The following is a 19079-nucleotide window of genomic DNA, read 5'->3' as shown; positions in this document are numbered from 1 at the left end:
TGAGAATGTATCATCCTACCCCATCTGTCTATTACTAGGACTTTGGTTTTGGCGGTAATCACGCTAGATCAACTGCTTTACTCTTTTTCTCCACTCTACATAGAAGATCAGCCAATCGATCTAATGGTGCAAAATGTACAACACATTTTCCTCCACATATCATTAGTTACGGATTCTTTTGTCACCAAGAGATTCCGCCTTCCCAGTCATCTAGGGCTCGTTTTAGATGTTCGTTAATCATGTAAGGTAGAATCACACCTGCATAGGATATAAGTGCTATGGATATAGATCCCACAGGACTTAATAGACATTTTTAGTAGAACCCTTTTTGTGTATTTTGTGTTTGTAGTGTATAGTGTATTGTACATTGATTATATTGTGTCAAATATTTTCACAAAAATGCAGATAACAACTGTTCTAAGTCAAAGTCTGTTTTATTTTCTATTGGCAAAAAAATAATTTGAATTATGCCATCAACATTCTACTATTATTTATTGATTCCCTGATCATTTATTTTATTGACAAACATGGTGAAACAGTACTGAAAAAACTATTTACTTCAAAATATAGATATCTATATTTGTCAACCATTGAAGTCATGATAGGTTTTTTTTTTTTTTTCCTGGCCGAGGGCCGAACCTCCTACGAGGTCCCCGCGCCTAGGGGGCGCGCGGGGCATGTGAGACTCAACGATCTGCAGGTGTTGAGAGCAGACCGCGGGCCCAAGGAATTTAGGGCCCACCCACTAAACGACTCCCCTGCACTCTTACACCCGGCGTCCGATCTCCGTCCGGGGTCAAAACCCGGTCAGAGTAGGGGGGTTCCCGCGGTCAACATTAAAACCAGACACGCGGCGCCACCCCGAGGACGCCCGACCGACGAGGTGTCTTAAGTCTTAATCCTAGTATGGTATGCCCATCAATAGAAATATAAAAATCGAAGTTTGTTTTGATAATATTTATTTTCTTGTTAGGCTAGTACATAAATACAATTCTTCTGGATAAAATAGCTCTATGGTTATATCTTAAAATGAACACTACACACTATTAAAATTTTGTACAATTCACAGTATCATCGTCTTTACAATAGTATTCCATAAAATAGTGAAAAAATAAATTAGGTATGTACTAGCGAATCTTTTATATTGAGTGATTGTATTTATTTTATATAATTTCTAGAAGATCTAAGCTATCACATTTGCAATTTATAATTTTGTTTTCTTTTTTACAATACTTTATTGGCAAGATAATAAGACAAAGTAAAATAGCTACATCCATTAACTCTTTGTAAAATCTATAGAGAGTGAAGAGATAGAGAGATATTATTTGCCAAAATCGAGAACATTATACGTATAATAAACACGCCATACTATAATAATAGGAAACTGGCCATTTTATAACAATATTACCACCTTATGCGATGTTCCTCCAACACAGCAGGGTAGCAATTACTTTTCACATAATTTCCACATGCACTCAATGAGATTACAATCTTTAATATATACCGAATGTGTTTCTACTAGGTACACTTTTAGAATTAAATATGCGTACACAAAATTATATACACAATGTGCGCACAACATTTGTACTTTAAAATAAGATCCACTTAATTAATGCGATTACAGTCCAATTAATAACGCAGTCATTTTAAATACACACTCTGCAAGCGTATGCGTTCCTGTTTTATTCGAATATGTTTATTTATCATCATTATCATCATCATTTATCAGCATAGTCTCACTTTGTTCACGCATCTGTCCATAAAATTTCGTTTTCTCTTCGTTTGCGTGGCGGCATCTAAAGGCGCAGGCAATGACAATTGGGTGTGACGTTGCTCATCTGCGTCGAGTATACCTTCGCAGCTACGACATCTCCGTGATGTTCTTTCGGCTTCGTTTAAATCTAAATTATCACTACTTTCAGCTAGTCTCTCGGGCAGACTGTGCAAAGATTTTTCTGGAGATACGCTCTTCGACGAGACGTTACTGCTGTTCAATTGTTCACAACTTTGCGTGGTGATTGGTGTGGCTTTATTCAGGGAATGGCGATTACGGCGTGGTCTAAAAAAAGAAAAACAACATTTTTAATATCCTCAGAGACAAAGTATGGGTCTTTAATGCACTAAGAGTACAGCTTAGCAGACCTTCTTTTTGATACTTATGAATATTTTTTCCTTAAAATAGCCAGCCGGCATACCTAGTGCTTATTGGATATAGGAGCTCATAGACAACAAGATGAATGACGTGAATGACGACGTCCACAATGTCAAGGACTATATTTATGTAGGAACGCTTCAAACCGGACTTCAATGTTTTTTTTTTATTGTCCTTGTAAGCAGACGAGCATACGGCCCACCTGATGATGAGTGGTTACCGTCGCCCATGGAATTCAAAAAGTCCAGGGGCAGATCCAGGCCGCTATCTACCGCTTAATAATCTCCATAAGCCTCGTTTGAAGAAGGACATGTCATAGCGCTCGAGAAACACCGTGGAGGGGATCATTCCATAGCCGGAAGGTACGTGCCAAAAGGACCTCTGGAAACGCACTGTCGATGAACGCAGTGGTTCCAGATAATATGGATGAACTCTGCTCCGATGGCGGGAGGTGCGATGATAAAAAGGAGATGAGGGGATCATCTCAAACAATTCCTCAAAGCACTCCCCTGCATGATTGCTTCGCGGCAGAAATGGACAGGCAGGGTCGTAGTAGCTTCCCATACTGGTTCTTGATACACCCTACCCATATATATAATATTCTGACGGAAACTAGACTATAGTCATATTTGACTCTCTGGCTATTCTGGCTGGTTATCAAGGTAGCGTTGTAAACAAATTATAGGTCGATAAATAGAAAAATGATTCGTTACCTAATAGGCGGCAGCGTGTGTATGGACGGCTCTAGTCAATCTGCTTTATCACTACCGCGGCTCTCGCAAGACGCCATTCGTTGATAGTTCGGCGGACCGCGACCTATCGTAGCGGTCCCGGGGGTTTGGACGTCCCCGCGACCTCTGAGCTGTCCCTCTAGGCGATTGGCGAGATTAGACTTTCCACGTAGGAAACTAAAATAATAATAAAAGAAAACTCAATTAAAACACGCCTTGTATTTGCTCTTTTTTTTTGTTGCTTAGATGGTTGGACGATCTCACAGCACTCCTGGTGTTAAGTGTTTACTGGAGCCCATTGACATCTACAACGTAAATGCCACCACTCACCTTGAGATATAAGTTCTAAGGTCTCAGTATAATTACAACGACTGCCCATCCTTCAAACCGAAACGCATTACTGCTTCACGGCAGAAATAGGCAGGGTGGTGGTACCTACCCGTGCGAACTCACAGGAGGTCCTACCACCAGTAAGTAAGTAAGTAAGTAAAATTCTGATAGTAGGTTACTGAGATATCACCGCATTTGTTTTCCTTCATTTTCTTTTGTCACGTAGAGATCTGTTTTAATTAACAATGAGCTATTCCTTTGACTGATTTTAATCTTATTAGGGTGGATTCGACCAAACTTAAATTTATACTCGAGTAACTATACGAGGAATAACCTATTCCATGATTTTAATCTCGAGTAAATCCATAGTCGTTTTTCCACGTATACTTGCGCTAGGAATAACAATACGCGAATAGCAGAGTGAATGGTGAACAAAAATAAAATCCGGCAAATAAATGTTGTTGTTCAACGGCATAGTGCAAGAGCATACAAATCGTCAACTCGATTTTGCCGTATTTTAGTGTGAAAAAGTAGCTGTTGTGAAAGATATCCAGCTGTCAAACGTATTATTTTTATTTGTTGTTTGTTTGAGGGAATTGTCAAGTTTCAAGTGTCAAGAAATCAGATGTTGGACTGACTGACGCCATTACTTTATTCTAGGAATAGCTCCGTTATTCCGTGCGCAACGGCGGTATAGTAACAATTCCCGAATAGGCCCACTATTCTTAGAATTGTAGATGGTAAAACGTAAAATTGATTTACTCTCGATTAACTGACGAGTTATTCTAAGAATAAGATTTACTCTTGTTTGGTCGAATCGACCCTTAGTGATATAAACAGAGTCAGATGTCCAGTGATGTCTTCATTTTTTATTGTAAGATTTAATATCTATTCTTTAAGGTATACTGTGCCTCCTTAGTCTAGTAAACTGCACAGCACCTGTGCCTCCTAGGTCTGACACCAATTTATTGACATGTGTCAAATGTTTTGGTATTTCTTATTGTAAGCGACTATTTCCTTTATTGTGGGAATATTTAGGTCCGTTTGTATGTCTGTCACCGCAATGCCTTCTTCTTACCTTTCAAGTTTTTCGACGCAAGCGTCTTGGTAGTCGTGAATCCACCGGACTCCGTTGAAATGGCACACGGCTCTCATATCTTCAGGCAACTCCTCAGCTTTAGGCCATTCGAAGTTGTCGATAATTGGCACAATGTTACACTGCGATTGTAACGCTGCTACAATTTCCTACAAGAGAACAAAAAAAGTTAATTTTCTGTCAAAAAAAGGAGTATGTAATAATTAGATTTGGTTTCGTAAACTTTATAACTTCACTACATAGTATAAAACAAAGTCGCTTTCTCTGTCCCTATGTATGCTTAAATCTTTAAAACTACGCAACGGATTTTGATGCGGTTTTTTTTAATAGTTAGAGTGATTGAAGAGAAAGGTTTGTATGTATAATAACATCCATTAAATAGTGGAGAAATCAATAATAAATTACAGTTTCCGAAACGGAACGAGGGTGGGTCGCTAGTTCGATTATATAAGAAACCAAAAAAAAAACAATATTAATAAATTTACTTCAGATTAAACTAATGTGGTTTTTAAGTACAATATGTTGCCAAACTAAAATGCACTTACCCGATGGACCCAGTCTTTTCTGTCATGATCACTCTTACACCTGTCCAAGGCGTTCGGTGTGAGAACAAGCAAGAAGTGTTTAGCTTGTCTGATACTCTGCAGCAAATTATTGTCAAATTTGCCTGCTTCTAGCCTCTCCACATCGATGAACACCGTGAAACCTCTCAACTGTAAGTGCACTTTGAGCAAGCTAGCCAGCTGCGATCCATTTGACCTTCTATAGCTGACGAAGACGTCCAAATTCTTCTCCATGTTCTCTTCGCCTTTACTGGGTAAACTGTTTTCGTAAGCTGTAACAAAATTTGACTAGAGTTAGATTTTTTTATATTAATACTAGCTGACCCGGCAGACTTCGTAGTGTATCAATCGACAAATAAAAGACCTAAACTTTTGTATAAAATAAACTTAAAACAAACAAAAGGAATCCGTCCGACGGGGGACACATCAAAGGGAAACTAAATTGTTATTTTTATTTAATTTCGAGCATTTTCATATTTATCTACCTTTTAAACCTCTGGACTTCCACAAATAATTCAAGAACAAAATTAGCCAAATCGGTCCAGCCGTTCTCGAGTTTTAGCGAGACTAACGAACAGCAATTAATTTTTATATATATAGATAGATTAAAGATTAATGAGTATGATATTGAGGGTAAGAATAATAAAATTTTAATTATATGTATGGGAAAGGGAATGAAATGTGCAAAATACTTCAAATATATATTCCCCAGTGATGATTGCATGCAGCAGAGATGCGAATGTTGCGATGGATGTGTGGAGTAACGAGAATGGATAGAATACGGAATGAATATGTTAGAAGAAGTCTGAAAGTGGCACCTGTGACAGAGAAGCTGAGAAGTGCGCGTTTGGGGTGATATGGACATGTGATGAGACGAAATGAAAATGAGGTTGGTAAGAGAATGTTAACTATGAATGTGGAAGGACATAGAGGAAGAGGTAGACCTAAGAAGAAATGGGTGGATTGCGTGAAAGACGATATGGGTAAGAGGGGAGTGAGCAAAGGAATGGTATATGATAGAAGAGTATGGAAGGAGACAACATGTTGCGCCCACCCCAGGTGACTGGGAGAAGGGCAGGATAATGATGATATATTTCCCAGTGTAGGTTGAATACACATATAGGAAATTGCAAAATTAACTTATTGTAATAATGATAGTGCCGTGTCTAACTTTTTATACGTTTTAAATAAAGTTTTTTTTTTATAGTGCACCGTAGATGCTATTTAGCAGTGACCAATGTTCATAAATTCCACAACTTGAATCATTAATCTATCAATATGAGATGTTCAAAGTCTCAATTCGATTGGACTAACGCCAGTTTCTACCCCAAACAGACACGACAGCAATTTCCAATCTGTACCGACCTACAATGCACCATCACATATAAAGTTATTGTAGTTAATATGAACGGAAGATATGAAATTAGCATCTTAGTAGCATGTATAGAGAAGGGGTGGTGTATGAGGCTTTGAATAATATTTTTACTGGTGATAGGACCTCTTGTGAGTCCGCACGGGTAGGTACCACCACCCTGCCTATTTCTACCGTGAAGCAGTAATGCGTTTCGGTTAAAAGGGTGGGGCAGCCGTTGTAACTATACTGAGACCTTAGAACTCATATATCAAGGTGGGTGGCGGCATTTACGATGTAGATATCTATGGGCTCCAGTAACCACTTAACACTAGGTGGGCTGTGAACTCGTCCAATCATCTAAAAAAACGGTAGACAAGGACTCAGCTGTGTCTCAAGCGTAGCTGTTATATGGCAACCAATCATGACAAAGCACTCTAAAGATATCATTGGAAAAATATAAATCCTTGTACCTTTGATGGCATTCAATATCCTTAGTCTGTGAATGCTGTTGCCAATGCGACATTCGCTTTCCAATTGCTCGTCGCTCAGGCCTCGAATAGATTCTTTATCTACGCCAGCGTTGAGCATAGAGTACGTGTATATAGTGTATTCCGGACCAATGCTTTGTAAAAACTCATTCAGACTCCCTGTGTCGCGAGACGTGTAATCGGCCATTTTCTTTAATTGTTGGAGTTCGCGGGTAAATCTGAAAAAACGTAAAATACGAATACATGAGTAACAACAGTTTTCGGTCACCACATCGGTAACGTGAAATAACGCGGTGCTAATGAGTAATATCAGACTCAAGTGGTCAGTTTTGAACTTTCGGCTGTGATCTTTTGGGCCACGAGAATACCGACTTGTAACCAGGCCCGTCAAATAAACACCAACTAACCTTTTTCTTTTGATCCCATTTTGTAAGCCTATGTCTTCTTTTAAATTCTCTTCCGTGATTTGCAACAGTAAATCACCGTCGACTCTGCTTTCGTAAAAGTTTGTAGCGTATTCCGAAAACCCTATTTGTTTGACCCATTCTCTTACGTCTTCGATTGACCAGAGGGGAACCTGCTGTGATAACTTGTGTGGAACTTCCTCCCCGATAAGTCGAAGAGCCTGCGCGGCGTATTTAGAGGCCACCGCGTTTGGGCAACTGGCAACTTTCTTGAGCGATTCTATGGCACCTATTTCTCTAAAGATCTCCGTGTTCCCCTGTTGCTTCTTGATCCCGGCTTCCATGCAGAAGTGGAACGCCGCCAGATTCCTAGCTTCTTCCCTCTTCGAACTCAACACTGGAACTAATCTTTTCAGCCAATTTTTGCTTTGACCGTGCGCGTGAGCGAGATTCGATCTCGCGAATTCGGAAGGATTGTGTGACGTAACGAACGGTTCGACCAAATCTAATGTCCCAGATTTCAATACTGCGGCTTCGATTTCTTTGTTAGCGACTAGGACCGCTATAGCTAAGCACGCGTAATATTTAATGTTGTCGTCGTTATGAAAAGCCAAAGGAAACAGCCACATCGGTACTTTTCTCTTGATCATAGCTTCTTGGTTTTCCGCGCCACCGTATAGAGATAAGTTCGCTAGAGCCGTCGCGCAGTGTCTCAAAGTTTCCACGTCGTTTTTTCTGCATTCGAACAGCACCGCATCCAGACCTCCTAATTTGATGACGTCATCGCAGGTGCTCTCGCTGTGCTTGAACAGGTGCTCCAAAATGCCTGTACCAACTCGAGAGTGGTCCACGGAATTCGCATTCTTCGTACAAACACATGCGACGTTTACGACCTTTTCGAGACCATTCTCTACGACGTGCGCCCTGTTTTCTGTCGTGAGACATTGCTCAAGTAATTTGGCAGATGAGAACTGCAGTTCCGGATTGTTAGACTCCAAACAATTCGCCATCAGAATGTCTAAGCCACCCGAAGTCCGCAATGTATTGCAAAGTGAATAGCCAAGTTCGTGTCCATATGTAGGTACCGCCCAAGCTCTCCTCAACATTTCATTCAGTTTACTGAAATGTATAGATGCATTTTTCATATCCATTTGTTTGTTTTTTATGGATGTAATGAAAGCGTTCATTCGCGATGAATATTTCTGTATGGCCATATCTACATCCTTTTGATTTGAATTGGCGTTTAGATTGTTTAAATCCTCGAAAGTTAAATTTGTGAGATCTTCGTCGCCGGGTTTGATGGTCCCATTTAGTAATTGACTCATCTGAAAGAAAAATAGCGAACCGATGTAATGATGTGCATTAATTTACACTTACGACCAAAAAAAATTGTGACACGTTTTGCAATATTTTAAATATATCACAACTGTACTTTTTACTGGTGGTAGGACCTCTTGTGAGTGCGCGCGGGTACCACCACCCTGCTTATTTCTACCGTGAAGCAGCAATGCGTTTAGGTTTGAAGGGTGGGGCAGCCATTGTAACTATACTGAGATCTTAGAACTTATATCTCAAGGTGGGTGGCGCATTTACGTTGTACATGTCTATGGGCTCCAGTAACCACTTAACATCAGGTGGGCTGTGAGCTCGTCCACCCATCGAAGCAAAAAAAAAAGAAACTGTTTTTAGTTTATGTCTAATTGTATTAAATACCTGTGAGGAGAGAAGCGTTGATTTGGTTGTGAGGTTCTTGCTCGAGATTGTCATATTCGATTGTGCCATAGTGGAGTGTTCCTTGTGAGAGAACATCCCACTGGATGTGACAGTTTGTCGTGCTTGCGCTGAAGCCATAGCTTTTTTCTCGGCACTGAAAGCTTCGGTTTGCAGTCTCGAACTCGAAGCGGACATATTATTAGCTTCTTGCGCACTCATTTCACCCGCTTTTAAGGAACGCTGCTCCTAGAACCAACGAAACAAGGTAAGGTCAGTTCTATTAGCACAGCCCGTTTACATTTTAAACGATATATTTTGGAGTTTTATTCTATAAATGACGTAATTTCTAACTGAAATACACTAAATTTTACACGATCACACTTGCGTATATATGTATATTGGTGATGTATTAAAACGAAGGTTGGTCGATTGTGAAAATAATACGCGCAGTCCCGAAATGTGACCTCGTTATCACTGTATCACAAACTTTTTAGCGAAAATACCGCACCGTTTAACGTAATGATTCACAAAACAAATATTTGATAGTTACTGCAATGAAAATACGTAATTTCGGTCTTGCACGTCGTTTCGTCGACATGGTCGCTCGTGTGCGGATCGGTCTCGATTGTCCAGGAATAAAGTTCAGTTTCATATTGGACAACAATCCACGTCACGACCGGGATCATACGTCCCTATCGCACTTATTGGATTTAGTCCAATAGAGCGAAACTGGTCGGCTTTCTACGATTATTTTAAAGTTTGTGTACGAACGTCACGTGTTTTGAAGGCCGCCGCCGAAATTTTCCTAAGAAATAAACGCTCACCGAAGGATTTTGCGGATACGGAGGAAAGCGCGACAGGACTCCACGATGGACGGGCCATGGAGCTGATCCCCCTCCCGCTGACATTCCGAGTCTATATTTAAAACCAAATGCTCGTGTACTCGTGCGCGCACGCGCAATAATTAACTTCCGCGTGTGCTAGCGCGCACGACGGACAAACACTGACTGAGAGGACCGTGGTTCAGTTAGTGTGACGATAAGCGCCGCTAGATAAATGAGCTCACCGCCCCAGGCGATCCTCCACACCGCAGAATCCTTCCAGTCCAAATGATAAGGCGCGATGTCATGGTGCACTTTCTGTACGGCCGCACGATCGCGTGTTTTCACGAGCCATATGCGGCCTTGGATGTTCTCATGGCAAGAAATTCTACAACACTGCGCGATTCGTGGATGTAGACGCGGCGCCCTATTATATCGATCGGTCGCATTTTGTACGAGGTCACGTCCTTCGACACGCCTTTCCGACTAAACTAAATTTCTACCAAAAAATCCAATTATTGTGTTTGAAGTAGCGGCTATTGTACTTACTTGAAGGTACGCGGCGTTTTGTTCGGCAGTAAGTCCTTCGGCCTGTAGCAGTCGATGTGATGCTCCAGCCGCACTTCTTTCAGCATACTGCAGTTCGCCGTGCTGTAGACGACGCATCCTTGCACTGTTCGCGGCTGATCTTGATGCACTGTAACCGTCAGCTACAACCCGGGTCGAACTAGCTGACGTGACCCGTGCCGCACTGTACTTCAATTCATTTGCAGCACTTGATCCAACGGCTACTGTGTTTCCAGAAAGCAAAGATGGTTTTTCACTCATAGGAGGTGGCGTATCGGATTCGGGAAAAGTCACCAGTGGTCCGTCCCCTTGGAGTTCGCTCATATCACTCATATTACCCAAATCGCTTATTTCACCAAGATCTCGTATATCAGGAAGGTGGCGTTCGCCCATATCATCTTGATCTACTATGTTTTCCATGGAGCTTCGCAATCTGAAAATACGAACGATTTACAAATAGTAACGCTTCGAGTTAGCGTTTGCAATACGATTTTGAGTATGTTGTATTGAAAAAAGTTGCGATGTTAAGATTAACAAGGAAACGTAGTGTTTCTATTGTTTGTCGGCGTGATACTGCAAACACGTCCGAGAAATAGCGGGTAAGAATTGGCTGAAAGCCAAGGTTGCTCAGGTGAGCTCGTATGTGTCTGTTCGTGGCTAATAGCAAACACATCTTTGAATGTTGTTAAAAACCGTCTGCGTTATCTTAAAACGCATTGCCCAAAAAAAAAAAGAAAACAAAGCTAGGTTAAGAATAAGGTAATGCACATGTTATGTTATTTTGTGAAGAATTGGAAATAGCTGTCACGGTTTTAAGTACTTAGCGTTATCACTGACCTTTGCCCAAAGTTTTTAGCTGCTGTACTGCTTAGATTCTTCATTTCGGAAATCGAACTTTTTAGTTCAGTCAGATCAGATTTCATCGAGCTGGCTTTCATTTCCGAAGTTGCCATGTGCTGCAGTCTTTGGGAAGAACTTTGCATACGCTGACTGGAGGCCGCGCTACTCGACGTAGTACTGGAGACCATCTAATAAAATAAAAATGTAGTAGTTAGAAATCGGATATGTAAAAAAGGATATACGAGTAATCTCGGTAATGACCTTTCGTTTTAAGCTTTAAAATATATCTTCGGTATTCTTGAAATAATTATGAATGACCGTAAACGTGTGCTGTCCGTTCGCTTGTATTATCTAGACTAGACATTATTTTGGAAGCGTTCAGTGCCAATGTTAGTGAAACTTGTAAGTACGTGCGTGACGCGTTTTGGCGCACACTGGCAAAGAAAATAAAACCAGAGCTAAATTAAATAGTCGTAGATACACAGATTGAAACGGTTTAAAATCAAATGTACAGAAATGCTCTCGCAAACTGATTAGTGAGTGGCAAGAATTTGTTTTGCGCTTTCAAATAAATAAATTTATGTTTGATATTATCATCGTTCGCTTGTGTTACTATGAGTACGTATAAGACAAGTTATTTAAATTCAATTTTATTTGATTTGGCTTGGGTGTCGTGATTGAAGAGCGAATGATTCAGTGCGCGTGGGCGGGCGGGATGCAACAAATAACAACCTTGAACCTCGCGGCTTAGTATCAACAGATTTTCGGTTTATAAATCGAGCATATTTTTTTTACATCGTTTGTAACTAATATTAAGATATATTTTTTGTTTTTTGTCTATGCATTTTAATGCATGAGAACCTTTTTTGTTTCCTTAAAGTTTTCATTTAACACTAGGCATGGCATTTGTTTTATTAGGTGTTCATGGGAAAAGCACTTATGTTAGTGACTGAAATGAGGCCCTTAGGGTGCATATTTAGATGCACGTCCTACGTTACGCCACGTCGCATGAAACTGGCCGCTCTGTTTGTTGGCCAGCCGCCAGTGAGACACGTTCATGACGGCTTGTGTTCTTTCACAACTCCGAAACTTTTATTAGTCGGGTTTTTTTCATGTTTATTTTCTCTCGGTAACATTGTTTTTGACGTGGTACATATAATTTAGTATTGATAACGACACGCGGGAATACGTGATCAGCGTTTTACACTAATGCTAATAAAAAACGAAATAATATTTCATTTTGCAAAGGGTTGGATTACTACTGTTGCAATATATTGATCGTTCGAACTAGTAAGTCGCAATGTAAATCAGACTAGGGACTTTTCAAAAACTACATTTTAAAAAGGTGCATGGCAACATTGTATTCATAAAATTTAGCCTAAAGTGCCCTAACTTACATCCCAACTGACGATTCAGAGGCGTGGCCTTTATTTCCAATCATATTATCATATATATTTTTTTCAAGTAACTCGTATTGGGCGGTTTCAAAATAAACATGCCAATTTATGAACCGAGGTCGTGATGCTGAAATAACCCACGGTCTATATTTAAACGTGAATTTTCGGACGATTAATTCGAATATCACTAAACTTCATTTATTTAAAATGAGCATTGGTACGCGGTAATACTTTAGTGATTAGACCGAATGATTTTATTGTAGTTGGCAATATTCCGCATCGTAATCTGGGACTATTTAGAACGAAATAATTCAGGCAGGAAGATAGGGCTATGCTATCCTGTTTTCCTAGAGCTCTAAAGGTTATTATTATTCTGTCCTACCTACTAATCTACCCTATTATCGGTTCGTTGTAAAATTTTTTTTTTTTTAAATTTAAATTTCCCTAATTTTCTCTCAATTGTTTGTGTTTGTGTTGTGATCCACCAGGAAGTAAACACAGCGGTTTGAAGATAGCCGTTATGCCATGCCTGTATCTATACTATAATAATATTATAAAGAGGAAAGATTTGTTTGTTTGTTTGTTTCGAATAGGCTCCGAAACTACTGGACCGATTTGAAAAATTCTTTTTCCATTAGAAGCCGACATTGTCCCTGATGAACATAGGCTACTTTTTTTATTTTTATTTTTTGGTTTCGTGTGTGTTTTAATGTTTCCGAAGCGAAGCGAGGGCGGGTCGCTAGTATACTAATACAATTATAACTTCCACATCATATCTAGAGGTGTGCGGTATCTCGATGACCTCTAATCGTATTATTATATTACATGGACAGCCTAGTTTCTTTGCGCATTGTTGACCGCGATTTTCCACATATTATGTTCTGTTAAAAACATATAACACCGGAACCCATAGACATAAACCACGTTAAAGCTGCCACCCACCTTGAGACATGAGTTCTAAGTCTCTGTTTTTACAGAACAACGGCTGCCCTACCCTTCAAACCGAAATGCATTACTGCTCACGGCAGAAATATGCGCGAGGGCTCACAAGACCCACTACCACCAGTCATTACGCAAATAAAATATATTATATCAATAATTTTATATGCATATGTCACGCGGGGGATAAACCGTTAGGCATCCAGATGCTCTCGCGTCCTCTCACGAATGTTAGGGTATCCGGTCGGAAAACACCGGAAGGTTTTTTAGCGGGTACATACCCACAGATTACCTGTTATAGCCCCCCGGGGTTTAGAGATGTCATTATTGTGGGTTCGTTTCCCACATCGGGCAAACATTCCTGGGATGAACAGGATTGTTTGCTCTTTGCTTGGTGGTTATTTTCTATATATACCTATATTAAAACGTATACTATAAGTATGTTTGTCAGTCTCTGGTACCTATAGCACAGGAATCCTAAATTGAGGCCGGATGACCATGCGTGATATGTTCCATGTTATTATTATTATTGTTTTTCTACCCGACTCAAAAAATTATCAAGTCAAGCTCTGGGTCTGGAAGTAGTAATGCAAACACTCTCACATAAGAATGCTACATCGTATCTCTAGATGCATCATAATACATGGTATTTTACAAGCACTTAAAACGCAGCGCATACTCTAAATATGGTTTATAGAATTTTATAAGTAAAAAGAGACTTTATTTCATTGATAAACTACTTTAAAATGCTATTTTCCGTTTCAGAAAGATATCTGAATTTGAATCTAACATCGAATTGAGGTACAGGTTTTATAGAGTTAGAATTATCTTCATGCGGGGACTGATTGTAATTGAATTTTTTCAATGTCAACAACTAACTTTTAATGCTAATGTTTTTTTGTTATGTTTTTTTTTTCATTTTCTGTTATGGTAATTTCGATTCAATTGACTGGCTTGACTGAGCAAACGAGCTCCCAGCGCCACCCGTAGTTGCTCCTAAACATTCAGTTTAATTGGACGCAAACAAGCCTGCCTTGAAATTAAAATTCGATACGGTAACTCTAGAGCTATAGACAAAAATGTAAGGTCAAGTTTTCTATGATAATGCGTATTTTTTTCAATACGTAATGTAGCAACAGTTGTACATTTATTGACTTAGATGGGCATATTAGGTAAGGTAAGGTTTATTCCACATTGTTTAGCGGAAGTATAGACATATTAGAGCGATGGTTCTCGTCTAAGTTCTAGACATATTAGAGAGACTATATCTAAGTATAGACATATTAGAGCGATGGTTCTCGTCTAAGTTAGTTAAATTATCATTGAGTTCAAAGTAACAGGTATATAGTAGCCCTGTTAATTGGAACGTGCATTTTCGCGGCAAAAATGTGCACACTGGGCAATAATAGGCAGCGTCTTGGTTCTGCCCCTGGCATTGTTGAACATGGGCGACGGTAGCCACTCACCATCAGGTGGGCCAATAAAAAAAATTGCATTGTTTTAAATTTTCAGGGCTGTCTTCATTATGCATACTATTACTTAACAGGTTCTTACAACGATTTTCAGTAAATTTACCTCTACTGAATCAACCTGTGATCATGGCATTTCATTTCGCATGAAATGTGAAAAGCCGTAGGAACCCGTTAAAGAATATCTTTTATATTCGGATTCACGATTCCGTAGTTATATACATATTATTATATTCTATAGTTTTTTACTGGTGGTAGGACCTCTTGTGAGTCCGCGCGGGTGGGTACCACCACCCTGCCTATTTCTGCCGTGAAGCAGTAATGCGTATCGGTTTGAAGGGTGGGACAGCCGTTGTAACTATACTTGAGATCTTAGAACTGATATCTCAAGGTGGGTGGCGCATTTACGTTGTAGATGTCCACCCATCTAAGCAATAAAAAAAAGTCTCGATAGCGAGTTGATCATAATTTATGTTAATTTGTAGGTTTTGTTTTGTCGTAAGATGTTGTTTCCGTTTTGTGTTGTAGAATGATTTGTAATTTGCCTCAGACCCATCACCTCTAGGAAATTCATTTCCAGTTATAAATATCTCTTGTAAATATATACATATATTCGTATGTCGGAATACCGACTATTGCGCAGTTTGATTATAGGTAAGTATTAAGTATAAACATGTACGGACATGTATAACATTTATAAACAACAATTTAAAATTATTTTACTGTGAATTTAGCATTGATTTTTGTAAAAAAATTTAAGTTAAAGTTTATATAAGGTACTTTTTCAAAAATCATTTAGCGATTTCTGTAAAATAAGTAAAAATTAACTCAGCACTAAAAGCGTTAAGTACATACGCTTTTATTTGTTTGGTTGTATGTATGCAATGGAATCTTTGAACGTCATTTTTAACAGACTTCGAGGCGTCTGATCATCTAAAAAAATTGTACACGCATCAAGTACCGATGACAACACAATAATTTTTATAGCTTCGCTCTAATATCGTGACCAGTATCAATGGAAAAAAAAGATGGAATTAACTATTACTTCTGTTTGCTATTTATGCGTGTCTTTTTGTTTGTTTTCAAACTGCATATTTTTGTTATACCCTTGTTTGGAATCTGATACGTGCGTAGGTTGTAGTACTCAGACTTGGCCATTTAGAATTTCGTTATTTTTCTTTTTCAATTTGCCTTATAGTTTGCCTCAGCTTTGATTATTAGATTTGATTTGATTTAGTAGTTATGTACGACAAAGTTCTATTATCATGCAAGTCCTTTACGAATTATGGTATTAGTTAATGTATTGTAGGTTTTTTTTATTGCGTAGATGGGTGGACGAGCTCACGGCCCACCTGGTGTTAAGTGGTCACCGAAGCCCATAGACATCTACAACGTAAACGCCGCCACCTCCTTGAGATTTGAGTTGTAAGGTCTTACTTTTAATAGTTACAACGGCTGCCCTGAGGTCTCACAGTTTTAACAGTACAACGGCTGCCCCGCCCTTCAAACCGAAACGCATTACTGCTTCACGGAAGAAATAGGCAGAGTGGTGATACCTACACGTGCACTCACTTGCTTGCTTGAAATTAACTGTTAGTTCGGTTTGCTATTTAAACTGCATAATTATGTTTATTATTTATAATATACTCTTGTCTAGAAGTCGCTACGTCCGTAGGCTGTGATACCCGGAATTGGGCACTTAGAATGTAGTAATTATTATTTTTAAATTTGCGAATTTGATTTAGTTATGTTAACGACGAAGTTCGATGTAACATTTAAGTCATTTATGAATTATGTTACTCTTCAATGTACTGTAGGAATAAAAAAAAAATGTGTGCGTGTACTAGTGTACACACGTAAGAAGTGAAACTTCTTTATGGCCTTATTTTTCGAAAAATGATCTACATGCAACTTTCTAGAAATTGGTTAAATAAAGTTAAATTAGATAAAGTTTAAACAAAAGGATTTTATTATCATAGACATGAATACAAAAAAGTTAAATTAGATAAAGTTTAAACAAAAGGATTTTATTATCATAGACATGAATACAAAAAAGATGGCGCGTAACGGAAAAATGTGACGCGTAACCGAAAAATGTGACGGTAAATTTTTTTCCAACGCCGATAAGGAAGTTTCACTTCAAAAATGTTACTTAGGTTTACTATTCAAGTGTTTTTTTTTCTTCAGTTTTCGTAAACTACATTTATTAATTTACTAGCTGACCCGACAGACTTCGTAGTGCCTCAATCGATAAATAACAGACCTAAACTTTCATATAAAATAAACTTAAAACAAACAAAAGGAATCCGTCCGACGGGGGACACACCAAAGGAAAAACAAAATTGTTATTTTTATTTAATTCCGGGTATTCTCATATTTATTTACCTTTTAAACCTTCTCTGAACTTCCACAAATAATTCAAGATCAAAATTAGCCAAATCGGTCCAGCCGTTCTCGAATTTTAGCGAGACTAACGAACAGCAATTTATTTTTATATATAAAGATTTATTTTCTCTGTTCACTTCGTGATGCAATCAATGGGTGACGATGGGTGTATTTTATTTACCTGTTGCGTCGAACTAGTGACTTGTGTATTTAAGGACTGGTTTTGTCTGGAGACCAGACCGCCCTTCTTTAGATTCTCCATGACCGATGCCAAGTCTTTGGCGCTTCCGTTGTGTTTCAGACTGTTGCTTCCATCGAGCGTAAGCTCAGGTATCTGAAACAAAAATAGAAAGTACATTAATATTAATTGTACTGTATACAAAAGATTATTTTTAACAGTAAGGCAGTGTCTTGGTGGTGCTGCTTTTAGCATTTCAGATGTCCCTCACGGTGCCCTAACTTACTCGTGCCTAAAGAAGTAATCAAAATATTAATAGTACACTTGGTTACTGGTGGTAGGACCTCTTGTGAGTCCGCACGGGGAGGTACCACCGCCCCGCCTATTTCTGCCGTGAAGCAGTGATGCGTTTCGGTTTGAAGGGCGGGGCAGCCGTTGTAACTATACTGAGATCTTAGGACTTATATCTCAAGGTGGGTGGCGCATTTACGTTGTAGATGTCTATGGGCTCCAGTAACCACTTAACACCAGGTGGGCTGTGAGCTCGTCTACCCATGTAAGCAATAAAAAAAAGCTTTAAAATCGTACAATTAATAATGTCGTTGTAAGAATATAAATAAACATAACAAAGTTCTCCTCCGGCTTGTCTGATTCTTAGATTCAATAGACGTATTAATGGGTTATTGCCCTTTTAGTCGAGATACCAAGAATTCTGTAATCAAAGCATATTGCGAATATAGAACAAGGACAATAGGTCGCAGTCATTGATTCATTTCATTAAGGTCATAGGAACCTACGCTACGTATGCAGAACTCAATCTGTACCAACATAATTGAGATGCATATTAATTTGTCAATGTGCTCGCGAAAAATAGGTAATGCATAAATCGTCTTCTCGCATTAAAACTGTATAATCTCAAAACTTACTAATTTTGCAGGAGAGTGTTTTAAACGTTTAGCATATTGTGATATTTTTAATACTAGATGATGACCGAGATTTGCTGGGTTTTTTTTTTTTGATAACGCCGTCTTGTTGTGTCTTTAAAGCGGTTAGTTGCTCTCAATTAAGAAAAATAGTATTATTATTCGCCAATAGATGTCGGGAAGAGTCATAAAGTTTATTATCGATAAAGTTGATTATTGAAAACACGAATAAAACAACATTTTCTGAAAATAAATCGTAGCTAGATCAGTTTATCGCCCCCGAAATCCCCTGTATACTAAATTTTATGAAAATTGTACATACAAGAATTGCTCGTTTAAATGTATAAGATAAGATTAATCATCTTTGCAACATTTATTTTTTTTATTTTTTACCAGTTACATTATCTGTCTTTTAAAGTAAGATAAAATTATGTATTAATTTTGTTAAGTAATAGTAGTCAAAATAAGGATAAACACAAAAAAAACTAAACTAAATTACGCTCTTTTGTCAGTATTAATGAGAAAAATACTGGTGATACTAAATGATTCCGCCTATTAAGTCAATTTCGAATATTTTTTGGAAATTGTACACTTTTAAGAAAAACGAAATATTTGTTCATGTTCTCGGGAGAGAAAGAAACTAGACGAGAAATAGAGATTTTAATCAAGAATATGAGTCATGCGTGAGTCCGGTAACAGAGTCGAAGTATCCCATGAACATTCAGTTCG

At 38.7% G+C, this 19079-nt stretch overlaps 1 protein-coding gene across 4 annotated transcripts in view; it reads right to left on the bottom strand.

The window, feature by feature from the left end:
* Positions 1-942: 942 nt before the first annotated feature.
* Positions 943-19079, bottom strand: part of LOC101740556 (NAD(+) hydrolase sarm1) — an 82588-nt gene continuing 64451 nt past the window's right edge. For all 4 annotated transcript variants that reach the window (XM_004930384.5, XM_012694037.4, XM_012694038.4 and 1 more), the window contains 10 exons: positions 17431-17583; positions 11057-11247; positions 10202-10652; positions 8832-9077; positions 7122-8443; positions 6697-6932; positions 4855-5144; positions 4292-4458; positions 2866-3060; positions 943-2059 (listed from right to left, as the gene is read on the bottom strand). In XM_004930384.5, coding sequence (XP_004930441.1) covers positions 2901-3060; positions 4292-4458; positions 4855-5144; positions 6697-6932; positions 7122-8443; positions 8832-9077; positions 10202-10652; positions 11057-11247; positions 17431-17583 — 3216 coding nt within the window. In that variant the 3' untranslated portion in view covers positions 943-2059; positions 2866-2900. The remainder of the gene's footprint in view (positions 2060-2865; positions 3061-4291; positions 4459-4854; positions 5145-6696; positions 6933-7121; positions 8444-8831; positions 9078-10201; positions 10653-11056; positions 11248-17430; positions 17584-19079) is intronic.

Source organism: Bombyx mori, chromosome 10 (genome assembly GCF_030269925.1).
Source record: "Bombyx mori chromosome 10, ASM3026992v2".
NCBI classification, from domain to species: Eukaryota; Metazoa; Arthropoda; class Insecta; order Lepidoptera; family Bombycidae; genus Bombyx; species Bombyx mori.
The sequence above is the reverse complement of the archived record's forward strand: the minus strand, read 5'-3'. Positions and strand labels throughout refer to the sequence as shown.